General features: G+C 44.0%; 1 protein-coding gene across 1 annotated transcript in view; it reads right to left on the bottom strand.

Moving 5' to 3' along the window:
• Positions 1-275: 275 nt before the first annotated feature.
• Positions 276-18,389, bottom strand: part of LOC147900658 (Rhodanese/Cell cycle control phosphatase superfamily protein) — a 101,531-nt gene continuing 83,417 nt past the window's right edge. Inside the window, exon 13 of the mRNA XM_087376007.1 lies at positions 276-710. Coding sequence (XP_087232133.1) covers positions 473-710 — 238 coding nt within the window. The 3' untranslated portion in view covers positions 276-472. The remainder of the gene's footprint in view (positions 711-18,389) is intronic.

Consider the following 18,389-nt stretch of genomic DNA (forward strand, 5'->3'; position numbering starts at 1 on the left):
TTTTGAGTAAACACGCCCTATGTGTAGGGTATATATTTGATCCCAAAGGTGATCATGATTTCAACCACAAGCCACACCTAGTGGTCATAGCTATGACCCCAAAAGTGATCGTGATTTCAACCACCAGCCACAACTTGTGGTAAAAGAGAGGGCATAGCTTAACTCACCTAAAGATCTTGAAGGCACACCATGGGTTTTCCAGGGAAAGGAAGCGGGAAATAAAGGACGCGATCAAGGGGACAGGCCTCAGGGGACATTTGATAATTGGAGGGATATCTAACAAAAAGAAAATGAAAGCTTTTCAAAAATATTAAAATACAAAACTTGGAGAGTACAACTTTAGAGGTACAAACCTTATGAAGCCTCTCTTAAGCTGGCTCTTCTTTTTCAGTTCTCAGTTCAGATATGGACCTGGATGTGATGTTATTTTATTTTGCCTCTTTTATCAAACCCTTGTTTAATGTACACAAATTCACTCCTCTGTGCTTGTTGCATCCATCCCTTCAGCAGCTAGTTCTTCTAAAGGTTGTACCTCCTGCTGCTGATCCAATTCTGAAGGAAGGGGTCCATGCTTGGCAGCTGCTTGAAGTACTCTGTCCTGAACAGCTGAGGTTGACGGAGAAGTTGCAAGCTGCAACTTGCTGGGCTCCAATTTCCCAGCCATCCAAACGATTCCTTGAGTTGCCAGCGCAAACGGACTTAGCAGCACCCTGATTGAGTATCACATTAGGAACAGTTCAATAAATCACATATTCAAACGGAAAATTTTAAGAAAGCCATCATATTCTCTGGGTTCATTGCGCGTCTAACCATAATTTGTGTTCATGATTCAGTCTGACTTAAAAGACGGGTCCATGCTCTTAAATCTTTGCCTTTACGTTGCTCCACAAGACTAGGAACACATTTCCAATGTTCAATCCACAGAAAAAGCTATGGGTCCTTACATCAAGGAAAGACAAGTTGGGCATACCATACAAACAGCAACTTTCTGGATCCCAAAACGTTTCGTGAGACAATCTAATTATAAAGAAGAAGTGGGACGGCAATATCCAGCAAGTAAGCCCATTAAGTTGACATCACTCCAGTTCCCCATGCTCGTTCCCTTCACTGCTGCTCACTCTTCTCCCCCACAATTCCACCTCCCTACTTCAGAGTCTTGCCTACTACGCTGTGTCCTTATGCAGCCCCTTTTCTACCCTCCCTCCCTACACTGCTACAAATTGCAGCCTTCACCACTTATTGTTGTCAACTCCTAGCCATCAACAAGGCCCCCTTTTGTTAATTTATTTTCATGTTCCAGGATCCCCTGGCCTTTCAATTTGCAGCTCCCTGCCACTCCATGACTTTCAAATCCCTGTCTCCTCCTTTCTCTTTAGAGATTGTAGTGCCCTTTTAACTCATCTCTTTAACACCCCATCCTTCCATCACTCCACTTGTGACTTCTTGTATCTGTTGCCCTCATGTCTTTGACTTTGGAGGTGGTCCTGATTTAAGCTTTGGTAGTGGTCCTTGTGAGGTTCCTGGCTTCTTGGGGCAATCAGCCCGAGTGTGCCCTTGCTCCTCACAAATAAAACATCGCCCTTTCTTCCAAATCCGGAGTGATCGAAGGAAGCGCTCCTTGTTGCCTTTAGTCGGTTTCTGCTTTTTCTGAGAATCCGAAGATTTCACTTCTCCCATGCTCGGAGCTGAATTAAAGAGTTTTCTTTTGTTCTTTCCTTGGGTCTCCGGTACAACTGTCTTCTTGGTGGAGGCCATGGTATCATCATGTATGCGCGCAAAGTGAATGGCCTCCTTTAGCGTATAACTTTTATTATTAACCTGTATGAATCGGGTAATCCAGCTACAAAGAACCCAAGAGGGTAACAGGATCCATCTTTGTAGCCCGAGTCTGTAGATCCCTGAATTTATGTAGGCATGTCTCGAAAGTCAGATTCTGCTTGGTCATATTAAGAGCTTTGAGCTTGGCCACAATATCATAATCATCTTCCTTCTTGAGAAATTCAGCTCTAAAAACTTCCTCAAACTCTGCCCAGGTGGTTGGCTGAGGCCTCAATTCCTTCCACCAGAGAAGAGCTTTTCTTGCTAGGTATCCAACGGTGACAACGTGTACTTGTGAACGCCAAAGGATAATCACTCTCTGTGTCACGAACCACACATGTCATCTTTTAAGATGACCCCTAGTGAAGGAGGACACCAAAAGAGATCATACTTAATCCTAGGGGCATATAAAGCATCTTGGATGCAGAATTTGTGTCATCAATAACGGCTATGAGCAAAATCTCTCCGATCCTTTTAACAGGATAAGAAGAATTGTTGGCACATTATATTTTATTGCCAACAGGTTCACATGACACGCATGTCAAATAAGTCTTTTCTGGACGTGATGTGTCTGGATGCACCACTATCAAAATACCATGAATGTCGACTCATTCATGCTGAATGTGCATGACTCCCAAGAGGCATCATAACTGCAAGTGAAAAAAGCCCGATCGTGCTGTCTAAGATTAGCTAAAGCATCATCTTTTCTTGCATTAGTGGCTGAGCCTGAAAGAGCAATACCAAACTCTTTTCTCTGCTCCTTTGCAATCCTCGTAGGGCATTCACTGATTTGATGATGTAGCCTCTTGAAGTAATGGCATTTTCCTTTCTTTTTAGGCTTTCCGGCATTCTCGTTATTCTTTCCACAAGCATGTCCAAAAGTATGTCTAGAACTATGACCTGCATCATCTTTGGGCTGAGATTTACCTTTCCCCTTATCTTTTGCAGCAAATACTTGCTCTTCACTGCGTCTATGTGTTAACACATTCCTTCTTGTCTGCTCTTTCTGCAAACATATTCCTTCTCTACTCTTGTTGCAACAGGAGTCCCACTAACTTCTGAAAAGTGAGGATTTCAATTTCCCTCATAGATAAATTGAGCAAATTATGGAAGGAAAGATAAGACTCCGGTAGGGAGTTCAAAGTAGTAGAAACAAGTTGCAAATTTGCAATGTCTTCATCTATATTTAGAAGTGGTTGGTTCAACTTGGCCATAGAATCTCCTTCATCCATTTGCATAGAATCAAGATTTCTCCACAAAATTGAGACTCATGCCTCATTACGAGCTCAATGCATACTTCCAAAATAGCTCAGGCATGCTTCAAAGTTTGGCAAGACCAAGTATGAGGTATAATAGACCACTTCACTGGAAGTGAGATCACAAGATAAGGCATGTGCATCACGAGTATCCCATCTCCTTTGGTCAAGAGTGTTACTTGTATGTGCTTGCGCTTGTGATTGTTTCCCTCGACCTGCCCCCCCCCCCCCCCCCCGCCCCCCCCCGCGGTTGTGGATGAGTGCCTGGTGCAATAGGACGAGGATGAGCTTCATCGCCGGTGACATAGCCTCAAAGTCCCTTGGCAACCAAAAGGTTTCTGACCATAAAGCTCCAAAGCAAATAGTTGGTGTCATTCAACTTATCCTCCTAGGCAAGCACACCAAACTATTGTTTGGATTCTGTGCCATCTTGAACAAATGCACAAAGGCAATGAACTCTATCAAGTTCAGTTTTGTGAACACACTACACATCCAAAAATATGCCCATTTTCAAAGCCAATACTTGGCTTGAGGATGCACCTCAAAACAGTCCACAAAACACCTTTACTGGGATGTATATTGCACACTCAAATCTCTGCCCAAACTAACCAATGCTTGGCTCAACAAGGCATATACCCCACCAATAACCGGATGTACTCAGAAATGGGCAGCAAAATACCTCTGAAAGCAGTCCAAACAATGATTGGAAATTGCTACGGTGGAAGCACCACTCTTCCCCTCAGTCAAACTGATCAAGCATCAAATGACTGAAATTCACCTGTATTTTGTACCAAACAGCAAATTGCAGCACTGTACGGGCTGTCTATGCACTTGGGAGTGCAAAAACAACGTACCCCTTCACCAAACTGCTTGAAACAGGTTCGCAACAGCAAGTAGACAGCTCCAAAAACTCGAAAACAGCCCCCAAATGAGTCGACCAGCTGTAAACAGCAAAACAGTCTCACAAAATGACTCGACCACATGCAGCAGATCCAAAACAACTTCGACCTGCAAGAGAAGCTGGCTTTGAGCTCTGGAACAGCACAAAACTGATTTGCAGCTGTCTCGATAGCTCAAAACCAACAAAAAACAGGTCACATTACTTGGAGGAGTGAACAGCAGCAGGCGCCTTGGCCTACACTTGCAGCAGGATTTGAAAAACTGAGAAAAAGGTGGTCTACCTACAGCAATTATGACAAAAAAGGCATGAAACTGATGACCAGCTGCTGTTTTTGTTGAAAAACTGCTTCGAAATGTGAGGAAATTGCTCCAGAAAAAGTGGCCCAGCTGTAGAAGGTCTACAGGATGTGAAAACTGCCAAAACCTACCTACAACAGGTAACGCTGATGTAGAATCAGTTGCCTAGCGGAGGAGGAGCGCCTAGAGCTCTCCTAAGGCAAAAAATGCAGGCAGCTGTTCCAAAACGAGCTGTTTGCAGACTTTTTCTCTGTATCAAAAGTTGAGCTTTTTGCGACATAAGTGGCCCATTGGGTTAGGGGAGGTGCTAGGGAGCAAGGGCACCCTGCTCTAATAACAAATGTTGGAAATGGAAGCAAGAGTTCAAAAGATCACGAAGCTGAAGGAAGCTAAAATGAGATTGTAGCAAACAATAATGAAAGAGAACACTAGTGTAGTCATAGAGGTATAAACCTAGGATGGACCCTAATTGGGGTCAAAACAGGTGTGGTGGCTAACTCAACCACAAAGTGAACCTCTAATTGAAAAAACCTTACAAAGGAAAAAAGCGCCCCTAGCCCCTTATTACCTTGGCTTAGAAATTAATGTTTCTAATGACTTAGAAATTACCACACACATGCTTCAAAATATAGCACAGAAAGCAATCAATACCTTATTCAACATATCCACTTCAATATTGTAAAAGGTTTAAGGATTGAAAACTTGGAAACTTGAAATATACCACATCGCATAGATATATTAGAGAAATTCATATTATATATGGAGAAGGGCCTGATTGCTCCTTTTCGATGGGGCTGGGGAGATAAGAAGTGTGTTTTGTACTCCCAAATGGTTGGAAATGTCTTTAAAAATACAAAACGCCTTTCATTGCAATTATAAATCCTGTAAATTCCCATGTGCATCTTTGATGTAGTGTGCAATGAGGCTCGCATCCTATTAAATCATTCATGCCACACAGTAGAATGGTTAGAAACGCCATCGTCAAACACATGCATAGTTAGCTGTCTATACCACCATAGTGCATGTGCACTAAAGATAGTCCCACTCTTCTAGCATTTCCTTGCATCCCCAAGTTAGCATACATCCCAGCTGCATTGGATACCAATGCATTCCTTAACCACTCTGCAGATTTTCCTACTGTATTTTGGGTAAAATGCATAGATTCTGTTTTCCTAATGATGGTGCAGTCGGGGCTAGAAAGAAATTGCAGCTTGTTCACAGTGATGTTCAATGGTCCAATCTGGACACAATCTCTTGGGGGTCATTTCTATTTTGTCACTTTCATAGATGACTTCACAAGATTCACTTGAATGGTTGCTCTCAAGCAAAAAGCAGAATTGTGCACTGTGTTTAAGCACTTTGTTGCTTTGGTGGAGAATCAATCTGAATGCAGGATACAAACTCTATGTTCAGATAGAGAGGGGGACTATATGTCCAAGGCATTAGCAAACTTCTTGGTTGAGAGGGGCATGGTATACCGGTGCACGCTTTAATATACTTCTCAGCATAGTGGAGTGGCTGAGCAGAAGAAAAAGGTCACTCATGGAGATTGGAAGATGCATGCTTAAGGCCAAAGGACAGCCACATAAGCTTTGGATGGAAACGATTATGTGCACTCATCATATTTTGAATAGGTGACCCACTAAAGCACCTAAATTTATGACACCATATCAGCTTGGTATGGTAGAAAACCCTATGTAGGTTATTTCCGTACATTTGGATTGTAGCCTACGCACATGTACCTAAGGAGTTGAGAGGACAGCTTCATGATAAGGCCGAGAAGTCCATACTTGTGGGTTATAGTAGTGAGAGCGAGGGCTATAGACTTTAAAATCTGTGACCAAGAAGGTCTTTACCAATAGGGATGTCACTTTTGCTGAGAATTCACATCTGCCCCTTGCTGTTTTTGACAAAAATCAGGTTTCATCTGATGCTTTTGATGGGCTGTTGCCAATTTCTTTTGATGCTGCAGCTGAGATGCCTGTGGAAAATCAGAATTTGCCGCAGGATGTGGTCCTTGTGAGAGTTGCGCATGTGCGGAAGCATGTGAAAGAGAAGAGAGAGAGAAAATGACACAAGAGATAGGCAATAACAACTATATATTCCAGGGGTACAACCACAGCCAAGGGACTGGCACAGAGAGAGAGAGAGAGAGAGAGAGAGAATGCCCCAATGTGAGAAAATGAGTAGAGAAGGGGGGAAGCCCTTTTATAGTCCCCACTGCCGGCCTCGTCGGCCAGCATGGCTGCCATAGGACTGACCAACAGGTCTGCTTGACCCGACCAAGCAGGTCAGTTGACCCGCCTTGGTTGGGACCCAATTTGGTTTCCCAACTCAGCCCCACCTGCCAGCTAAACTAGCCTAACCATGCCTCTCTCTATGCTATCCTCTCAGGGCCGGCACATCCCACAATACAACCATCTCTCACTATGAGATGCCATACTCTAACACTCTGCAGCTCGTGGTGAGCACAATGATCTGAAGAAGCAAGCCGATGAAGATGCAACCATGGACCCTCCAGCAGCACGCCTACTAGATTCACCTCGGAGAAAGCACCAAATAGCATGGATTCTCGAACCATAATGCCACCTCAAAAAGCAAATGAGATTTCCTCAGCCGTGATTTCCCATGCCAATATACACCGAGTTCCCAATGGGGTATAATGATTTGTGGGACACACCACTATCTATATCCTCCGATGAACACACCACGTGCAAGGACCTTGAACAATGGACGCTAGAACACACCATGTTCATAGTCTCTGCAACATTAAGCAATGAACCTCGAACATATCTGGTCCATAGCTCCACAGCCTTACTTTGCCTACCAGGCTTTCAATCGATAGGGGCCCTTATCAGCCCACATGCCCTCTCTCGCTGTGACCCATGGGGGGAGACTGTCTTATTGTTGGTGCTATTTGGTGATCCTTGGCAATCATTGCTGCCTTGGAACCACATGACTAGGAAGATGAGTTGACTCCAAGTCCTGGTCCTTAGCTTTACCTTTGGAACCAACAATCTCTAGCCAGATGCCCTTTCTTCATGCATTGGTAGCACTTTGCTCTACATTTCCTTGTCCACTGTCAAAAGTGCTTCACCGCATAGAGTGCCACCTAGAGTGACCCAAAGCTTACCCTAGGAGACGAGAATTATTCCCTCCTTAAGGGGAAGAGAGAACAAGTCATCAAGTCCAACTGACTTGTTGTGACCTGGCACCTCAAAACGAGTCTTAAGCTAGGGGAAGCTTGGTTAGAATGAGGCCTGCCAATCGGAGTGATGTGAGGGCAACACCTATTGCCTGCAGCTGATCATGGAGGACCTTTGCCAGCATCAAGAATGGGTGCATGGTACTCCCTTTGGGAAACTCAAGATTATACAACTGTTCATGCAAAGTGATAGCTCGCAATGCCGAATTCTTGAGTAGAGATCCTTCAATTTAGACTACACCTCGTATGCACTGTTCAATGTTTGGATAGCCAGAGAAACCTCCTTAGTAATTATCTGGACGAATGTTGAATGTGCCTTCGAGCTTACTCGTACACGGGGTCCCATGAAGCTATTCCAATCTGCACACCCTTCTGCTTGAACCTGACAAGACAAGTCCCACTAGGTGAAAAAGAAGTGAGGAAAAGCGAGATGGAGGAGTGTAGAAGATTGCCCTCCTAACATCTCCAATACGAACCATTGTTGCTGTTCATGCCTCAGGCAAGCTGTCCAATAGGATGCTGACCAACAAGATGCTATTACGCCAAGGGTTAGCTCCACCACACAGCATCTTTTTCCTCTCCTTCATACTGCCTTAAGCCAGGCTATTGCAAACCCTGATTAGCTCTTTGATTTGCTCTTACATTTGCTATTGTTAATAACTGCCGCCTCAATGCGCCTTTGGCAAGATGCTCCTGCTGCCTTAAATCGTACCAAACTGCTCCACACAGCCGTCTAGTATCTCTGCTGCAGATCGGCCTCAAACAGGCCCTGCAGCCAAGGATCAACACATTCAAGTGCCCGAAGATCTTCGTAGCAATGTTCTCTGAATTGTGCCAACTCAACCCTCTCTAGGTCTGCCAACTCAACCCTCTCTAGGTCCTTCATCAATGATGATGAATGAACCATGTGAGAGTTGTGCACGTGTGGAAGCGTGAGAGAGAGAGAGAGAGAGAGAGAGAGAGAGAGAGAGAGAGAGAGAGGGAGAAAGAAAGAAAGAAGTATTAACGTTTGCAGAAGGCCTTGCGGGCCTATGAGACAAAGTGCAAAACCAAAAGGTAACTCATACAAGCCACTAAGGGCTGAAGCAAAGGGCTTACTAAGGCCCTTGCTGAAAGCTAAAGTGCTTAGCTAGTGAACAAAATAGTAAAGTAGCAAAATATCAGAAGAGTATCAGGTGCTCAGAGCTAACACTCCTAGTACATGCCCAGGTTCCATATATCCAGGTAACCTGGTGGCTCTCTGATGAGATGTGAGGAGCTCTTGTACCTGTGTCTGTCGAGTTGTCTCGTGATGCGGTGGAGGGTGTGGTCTCCTCGATCTCTATATCCGATGGGCTACATCAAGGGTGATGCCTCGTCTCTGACAGTCACCTTAGAGGAGGGCTGAAATAGACCAGACCGCGATCCTGCGTGCCCTGGTCCCTCTCCATCTCGCATGTGGAGTGCGTGTCTCTCGTTTGGCAACATCATGGCCGAGACTCCCACTGCTAATCCACCATGCTCTCATCTCATCAAGCTCCTCTCCCTCAGCCTCACCGGCAGCTGACTCAAATGCATAGAAATCAGTAACAAGTGCCTGTGCTCTGTTGATCTCGGTGACCATCCTTGCAACTCTCTAGTCTGTCGCATCACTATATCTCTTTGTTGTCGCATCTCAATCAAAAAAGACCAACACAAACCTAATTGGGAAAATGAATCAGCCGTGTTAAGTGGACCAAATCCATGCCCCTCCTGAAAGAGGTAGTGATATTGCCCTCGAATCTCATACTAGACCGGGCACACACATAGAAAGTGCTCCTTTGTCTCGATCTCCTCTATCCTGCATAGTGTGCAGATCTTCTACTCTCTAGGTATGCCTAACAGCACTCGCTCACGTGTCAGGTGGGCTCTCATCTCTCTGCACTCATTGTCAAACCAGGGGTTTTGGGGCATCTTCCCATTTGGGACACGTGCAGATCGAGTCGTGGGAAAGGATCTCGTGACAACATTCTGTATCACTGAGAAAAGGGTATCTGATGCATGTGCGAGGTCCATACCCTCTTCAACTAAGACTGGAAGCTCAAAGGCCAGGTGGTTCACATATACCGGGTCAAGAGCACGATCAAAATGGATATAGACGCGAGTGGGTGGCAGGGGGGCCCTCCTCTTGGCTGGCCTAACGGTCGATATACCGAAGGCAAGGTATGAGTGATCGGCCCCAAGTGGAGGAGGGGGCACAATAAACTCACGTATCCATGGGGCAAAGGCTAGTGGACTCAACAGGTAGTCCACTGTACTTTTTGCCATGTGGGAAACAAGTGAGCCCACTAGATGATGGCCATCTCCACAGACCGCTATATATGATCAAGTCGTATAGCCCCTAATTCAAGTAGGTGCCTCCCATATGCTGTCACGGCTGCATCTACATCTGCATCTGCCGACTGCTGCCTCACAATCCCTGGCTCTGTTGCATATGAGGGAATCCTAATCAAAATCTAGCAAGCCAACCTGTCTGTTACTAGAACGTGCATTGAAGTCACCAAGGAGGAGAGTGTCCCCTTGTCCAATGGTGACTTCTTGTGCATACGATGATGTGTCTGAGAGAGATTGACACAAGAGATAAGCAAGAGCAGCTATATAATCCATGGGTACAACCATAGCCAAGGAATTGGTGCAGAGACACAGAGAGAGAGAGAGAGAGAGAGAGAGAGAGAGAGAGAGAGAGAGGCCCTATCTGAGACAATGACTGGAGAAAGGGGGGAACCCTTTTACTGGCTCCCCTTCCAGCCTGGTTGGCCAACATGGCTACCATAAAACTGACCAACCGTTGGCCTTGACCCGACCAGTAGGTCAGCTGACCTGACCTTGGTTAGGTCTCGTTAGGGTCGTATTGACCCAGGCTCCTGTTACGCTCAAGTTGAGGCAACATGACCTCGGAAGGGTCAGTCGACATTTTCCTTTAAAGGATCAATGTTTGTATTATATTTGTTTGAGCTTTACGTAAATAATAAAAAAGGAATCAAGGTCAAGGTCTTTGGTGAGGGTGACATGGCACAAGACTAGGTGGATCTAAGGCTAAAGGGTCTAAATGCATTAAATGTGCCAAGGGGCAAATGATTTCAATGATATCCCAAGAGAGGGGTAAATGATGCATTTAGGAGGTACCTTAGAATGAAGACATGTGGCATACTAGATCCATCTAGGGAATTGGGGCTCGGTGGAATTTTGCAAGCAAGATCTTTCACGTAAATTAGGTATTCTGTGAGTTTGCTACTACCGAGGTTGGCTGGGAGGAAAGTATGTGCCTATGCCCGTGATTGTGAAGAGAAAGTTAGGTGTTACATATTTATACATATCATTTGGTATCAGAGTTATACGTATCATTTGGTATCAGAGCCCTGGTCACATGATTCTATCGGGCTATGGGAGTTTGGAGCAACGCTTCCCTCAGAGTACAAAGAAGAAATGCACGCAAAGTTATACGAGATCGGAGTCAAAGACGAAAGCTGTACGTGGGCTTTGTGACGGGAATCTAACGAGCTGTTGACGATAGGAAGCAGGAGTTCACGACTGCAAGCAGAGGGTTATTGTGTCGTTACGGGACTTGCATGTGCTACTTGAAGGGCACCTGGAGTTCGATACCAAGGTCCGTTTGTTTGGTGAAAAAGAGCTGCGTTAGATATTAGAGTGGCGCACGCACAGGTTTACGGGTGGTTACCTTCAAGGCTCCTTGACATCGCGGGGACTAGCTGTCGTTATATTTTGGTATTTTTCGTCGTTGATTTGAAGGCGTGGAAGACGAGATTATAGGAGCCTGTGAGCACAGGTTAGATTTGCAATTATTTATATCGTGATTCCGTTGGTAGTCGGGGCTAGCGCTTATGTATGGTAGTTTGATGGTAAGCGGTGCGCACGATTCTTGCCCTTGTACGGTGGTGAGAGAGTCAGTGAGGGGTTCATATATTTCTGTCTGGTAATTCAATAGCTCTGCAAAGTTCGTGCGTTACGATGGACAAATGGTTGTGTTAGTCGTGACAATTCTGGGCTTGACTAATGGATCTGGTAGCCTGCTGAGATACGTGCATTTTGCTGTGAACGAATATTGAGAAGCTTGGTTACATTTAGTCATATCAAAAGATTAATGACTATGTTCAGAAAGACCTACCTGGTCAGCAGTAGCCAAATCGACGTCACATATTGAAACAAGAGAAGAAAATTGGGTTCCAAGACAATCCCATTCAAGAAGTCGATTCTGAGTTACAAATCAAATGGTGGCTAGCAAGACGAAATTACCAGGGAGCATCTTACTCTGCTTTTCTAGAATTTTGGTATTTCTAGTGCTATTTCAGATTTTATTTGTCTTTAGTTCGGAGTTCCTGCTCTTTGTATTGGGTTCTAGATTTGGGAGGCATATTGGATTGATGCAAACATTCGGTTATATGCCTGTTATGCATGGGATATTTACAGTTTAGGTGTGCAGCAGGAGGTTCCCTAGTATAGGAAAAAGTGGTTTTGGTTGCAGTTGATATATGCCTGGTTAGCTGTAAATTTGGGAGTTGGGCTTTCGATTCTAGATACAATTTAGGTGTGTTTTTAAATAAAAAAAAAACACACACACACACAACCCCATCGACCTAAATGGAAGTTGAAGAAGAAGCTTCTAGGGTGGATCCCGTAGAGTCGGGAGTCCGGCCGACCCCGCAGGTGTCGCGCCCAACAGGCCATACACTGTCTGGTAGAATTGACTTATTGGAGGATGCCTTGCAACAGATTTTAGCGCAACAGTTACAAGCAAATGTAGGTCAATCCGAGCTCAGGAAAATGCTTCATAGTATGTCTGCTAGACCATCTCGTGAAGAGAAAGGTAAATCTCCAATGGAGCTTGAATCCAGTGTTCATACGATCAAGCCTAGGAGGGCTAAGGTGCCTAATATTGCCAATTATAGGCCAAAAAAGTATTTTGGTCGGATGTTTGACCGTAGTTCTGATATCATAGAGACCTGGTTACACAAACGGGACGAGGCCTTCGCCATTTGTGAAATCAGGAATGATATGAAGAAAATCTGCGAGGCCACCCATATGTTTAATGAGGCAGCGGATCGGTGGTGGATAAAACAACAAAAAGATGGAGTGGCATCCACTACTTGGAAGGGGTTTAAAAAGGAATTTAGAAAACACTTCTTACCTCTTGACGAAGCATCCCGAGCTTGGGATCAGTATCGAAACCTTCACCAGAGAAATTTATCAGTGGCGGAATACACTGATAAGTTTAGAGAAAGTGTAATGAAGGTTTATGAACCTCTATCTCAGTCAATCCAGGTAAAAGATTTTATCTTTGGACTGAATGATTGGATCAAGATGGAAGTTCGGGCTAAGTATGCGAACACGCTAGATGAAGCGATTGCCATAGCCCTGAACTATGAAGATGTCAAAGGGAACAAACTTAGTGGGTTGGTGCAAGTTGAGACTCGGTATGAGTACCCGAAGAAAACTGGGTTTAAGAAGAAGTGGATTAGCAAAGGGAGTGTCTCACAGCCTAGTGGTCAAGCCAAGCAGGCGAAGCCAGTTGAGACTCCTAAACCAAGTACCACCATTGGGATGAAAAGAAAAGTAACATCAATGGCAGCCCGGGCTTGGTCGAAGTCTTCTTTGAACCCAGAGCAAAGAGAAAAAGCGAGGAGAGAAAGCTTGTGTTTTGGATGCCTTCAGCCTCATCAGTGGAAAGATTGTCCATGAAACAAGGATCGTCGAATGGCTGAGATGGTGATCTCAGAATGCGACGTGGAAATGGAGGGAAGTCCCAGAGCAGAACAGATGCAGATTCAGCTAGCAGGATCTTCTCAAAGGTCAGTACCTATTTTGTTATGTGTGTCTGTTGCTAAGCTAGTAACTAGTGCACCTGATAATGTCCTATCAAAGCCCGCAACAACAGGATATACAGCCTTTAACGATACAGAGTTAATTAAGATGAAGGGGCAAGTAGCCAATCATGATGTCATTGTGTTGTTTGACTCAGCATCAACACACAATGTAATTAACTCCAAGTTGTAAAGAGGCTGAAATTAAAGACTAGTTGGAACTTTGAATTCAGGATTATGCTGAGAAACTTGATTTTGAAATGACAACTTGCTCACGCAGACATAGCCCTGGGTAAGGCTTGGCATTCTAGGAAGAATCCAGCCATAGATTGAAAGAAGCACATTTATCAGTTCAAGATGAACGATGTGATGTATGTCTTACGAGGTAAAAAAGATATACCTCAAGGACCGTTGGTTGGAGCCGTAATTTTCAGTAAGATAGATCTTAAATGTGGCTACCATCACATCCGTATTAGAGCCGAGGATGTGCATAAAACTGCTTTTAGAAGCAGGTTTGGACATTATGAGTTTTTGGTAATGCCGTTTGGACTTACCAATGCTCCAGCTACATTCTTCATGCTTATATACAATTTACTACGTCCGTATATCGGAAAGTTTGTGGTACATTTTATTAACGATATTCTTGTGTTCAGCAAAAGTATTGCTGAGCATCACGAACACTTAAGAATAGTGTTCAATACTTTGAGAAAAGCCAGTCTTTATGTAAATAAAAAGAAAACTGTACGATGTATGGTAAGACTTGAATATTTAGGATTCATAATTACTCTTGAGGGGGTAGAAATGGATCCAAAGAAAGTGGCTGCGATACTAACTTGGCCTATCCCTTAGAGTTTGACTGCTTTGCGATCATTCTTGGGATTTGTCCAATTTTATCAAAGGCATATCAACCGATATTCCAAAATAGTATCGCCATTGACTTATCTGACCTGAGATAAAGTACCTTTTATATGGGGACAAAATCAACAGGAGAGTTTTAACACCATAAAACAAGCTGTGGTCTCAGGACCGGTGTTAAAAATAGTTGATCCCCAGAAACCGTTTTTCCTTAAAACCGATGCAAGTGGCATTGCCGTAGGAGCAGTTCTCCTCCAAGAGGAAAGGCCAGTAGCCTTTGAAAGCAAGAAGCTTTCTCCCTCTCAACGAAATTGGCCGACTCATGAACTAGAGTTGTATGCTAATATCCATGCTCTGAAAACATGGAGACATTATTTATATGGATCAGAGTTTTATGTTGATGTTGATCATGATACTCTAAAACATTTTTGTAAACAACCTGACTTGAGAGGCTGCCAAGCTAGGTGGGCAGAACTCATGCAAGAGTTTAACTTGACGATTTGGTACCGAAGAGGGAAGGATAATAAAGTTGTTGATGCGTTGTCACGCATTATGCATAATGTGAGTTTCACGGTATTAGAGAGTGCTCTAATGACCGAGCTTAGAGAAACTCAAAAGGTGGATGAGTTCGTCCAGAGCCTTTGGCCTAAGGCTCATGTATTCAAACCCAGGGAAAAGGATGACCTGGCATCCAGGAAAGGCCAAACTTATGCAAGATATACCATAAGAGATGGTATGCTGAAGAGAAATGGCAAGGCAGTAGTACCTAATCAGAATGATCTCAGGCAGAGAGTCATTCAATAATGCCATGATAGCCCATGTGCGGGACATCCAGGAGTCGAGAAAACGTATGATCTCGCGAAGCGAGATTTCTTTTGGCCGAAAATGAAGAAACATATTCATGAATATGTGACACGTTGTTTTTCGTATTAGGTAAGTAAAGCAGAGCGGGTGAAGCCACCCGGACTTTTACAGCCTTTGGAAATACTACTAGGTAGGTAGGAGAGCATTTCCATGGACTTTATTGTAGGTCTGCCTACGACACAAGGTAGATATGATTCTATTCTTGTGATAGTTGATCGTCTTACCAAGATGGCTCACTTCATTCAAACTAGAGAGTCTGTTAGTGCCCCGCAAGTGACGGATTTGTTTATTAAACATATATTTCGTTTGCATGGATTACCCAAATCCATAGTGTCAAATAGGGATATCAAATTTACCAGTCATTTTTGGATTGCAGTGTTTGAGACACTAAGGACTGAGTTGGGAATGAGTAGTGGGGATCATCCAGAAACGGATGGTCAGACGGAACGAATCAACCAAATTTTAGAGAATATGCTTAGAGCATATGTGTCATTGAGGCAACATACATGGGACAAGTGGTTGCCGCTGTTAGAATTTGCCTACAATGATAGAAAACATTCCTCTACAGGGTTCAGTCCGTTTGAGCTGAACTATGGTTATAGACCAGCAAATCCAACTACAGTTGGAGTACCTCAGAAAGTGCCTAGTGCTGCGAACTTTGTAGTTCAAATGCGGGAGATGCTAGCACTTGCGAGAGCTAACATCCGCCAAGCTATGGATAGAGCTAAGGCGTATGCGGATGAAAATAGATCCGTTAGGGAATTTAAGGAAGGAGAAAAAGTTTTTCTTAAGAGTTCCTTCGCACTCTTTGACTGCACGAGAGTGTACTAAGTTATCACCCCGATATTGTGGGCCGTGGTTAATTCTAAAAAGAATAGGCAAGATAGCCTATAAATTAGAATTACCACAAGGTTGTAAGGTGCACCCAGTGTTTCATGTTTCTCGTTTTTGCATACAGGTGACTCACTAATCGAGGGTGTTGTTTTGTTTCACGAGATAGAGGATAATGTAAGACGCAAACCAACAAGAATCTTGGACCGAGGAACAATGCAAGTACGCAATCGGAAGATACCCATGGTGTTGGTTGCATGGCATGGTTTACGTCTATCAGAAGCTACCTGGGAATCCGTATACCAGTTACGGAGAGTGTTCTCATACTTTATCATCAAGGACGCTGATGCCTAAAGAGGGAAGGAATGTTACGCTCAAGTTGAGGCAACATGACCTCGGAAGGGTCAATCGACATTTTCCTTTAAAGGATCAATGTTTGTATTATATGTTTGAGCTTTACGTAAATGATCAAAAAGGAATCAAGGTCAAGGTCTTTGGTGAGGGTGACATGGCACAAGACTAGGTGGATCTAAGGCTAAAGGGTCTAAATGCATTAAATGTGCCAAGGGGCAAATGATTTCAATGATATCCCAAGAGAGGGGTAAATGATGCATTTAGGAGGTACCTTAGAATGAAGACATGTGGCATACTAGATCCTAGGGTATTGGGGCTCGGTGGAATTTTGCAAGCAGGAGCTTTCACGTAAATTAGGTATTCTGTGAGTTTGCTACTACCAAGGTTGGCTGAGAGTGTTCCCATACTTTATCATCAAGGACGCTGATGCCTAAAGAGGGAAGGAATGTTACGCTCAAGTTGAGGCAACATGACCTCGGAAGGGTCAATCGACATTTTCCTTTAAAGGATCAATGTTTGTATTATATGTTTGAGCTTTACGTAAATGATCAAAAAGGAATCAAGGTCAAGGTCTTTGGTGAGGGTGACATGGCACAAGACTAGGTGGATCTAAGGCTAAAGGGTCTAAATGCATTAAATGTGCCAAGGGGCAAATGATTTCAATGATATCCCAAGAGAGGGGTAAATGATGCATTTAGGAGGTACCTTAGAATGAAGACATGTGGCATACTAGATCCTAGGGTATTGGGGCTCGGTGGAATTTTGCAAGCAGGAGCTTTCACGTAAATTAGGTATTCTGTGAGTTTGCTACTACCAAGGTTGGCTGGGAGGAAAGTATGTGCCTATGCCCGTGATTGTGAAGAGAAAGTTAGGTGTTACAGATTTATACGTATCAGCTCCCAATTTCAGCCCTACCTACCAACCAAACTAGCCTAACCAGGCCTCTTCCTATCATATCCTCTCCAGACGAGCACACTCACAACACAACCCTCTCTCACTATGAGATGCCATACTCTAACAGTCCTATCACTCAGCAAGAAATTGAGGATGCAATGGCATAAGAAAGTACCGCAATGCAAGAAGCAAGAACATTTCATCATTGGCTGCTCTGTACTCTCCAAAGAGCAAGCTCTCTGCATCGCTTCCAGTCCGCACACGTAGTGACACTAGAGATGGTAAGGATGCCACTGGTGTCACTCAATTTGGACCCGTAAGTTACTTGATATGGATGAACCTGATTGCTTTGATGATGCACGTGACAATGTGCATTGGATGCAGGCTAATGCAAGCGGAGCTAGACTCCACTCAGAAAAAACCACACTTCAGAGTTAAAGACTTGCCTATAGGCAAGAAAGCAACTGGCACAAAGTGCGTTTACAAGATGGAATGTAGATCGGATGGATCTACAAACAGGTACAAAGCCTGTCTTGTTGCAAAGGCCTATGTGCAGAGGAAAGTCATAGATTATGACAAGACCTTTGCTCCGACTTCTCGTATGACTACCATCAGGTGTGTAGTTGCTATAGCTGTATTTTATGGATGGAATATCCATAGATTGGTCGTTAAAACTGCAACCTTGAATGAGACCTCCTGGAGGAGATTTATGCTTCTCAACCCATTGGTTTTATGGTAGCTGGCAAGGAAGACAGGCATTGCAGGTTGTAGAAGGCCTTATGGATGGCTTGAACCAGCCACCCTAGAGCCTCATATGCAGAAATTGATGCCTTTTTTACCAGCCAGGAATGCATAACAGTCTAAATGAGAGCACCCTATATATCAAGAAAGAAGGGGATGATTTGCGCATTATTGTTTTATATGTCAATGACATGTTGCTCACCAGTACAAGTGCTGCAAAAATTACAGATTTCAAGGCTGTATTGCAGAAGACATTTGAAATGTTTGATTTGGGGCTGTTACATCATTACTTGAGCATTCAATTTGTGTAAGATGACAAAGGCATTGGTTTGTTGCAATCCAAGTACATTCGGAAACTCTTTGAACAGTTCAGATTTCAGAATTGCAAGCCCATTTCAACTCCTATGAAGCCAGGGTTTAAGCTGTCCATGCATGATGACAATGAATTGTTTGATGCCACTATTCACAGCCAGGCTGTGCGATGCCTAGTTTACTTGTGTAATACGTGGCCAGATATTAAGTATGCAGTATCCGAGG

This window comes from Dipteris shenzhenensis, chromosome 6, assembly GCF_047967505.1.
Source record: "Dipteris shenzhenensis isolate YYH24624 ecotype China chromosome 6, Dip_SZ_1.0, whole genome shotgun sequence".
Classification (NCBI taxonomy): Eukaryota; Viridiplantae; Streptophyta; class Polypodiopsida; order Gleicheniales; family Dipteridaceae; genus Dipteris; species Dipteris shenzhenensis.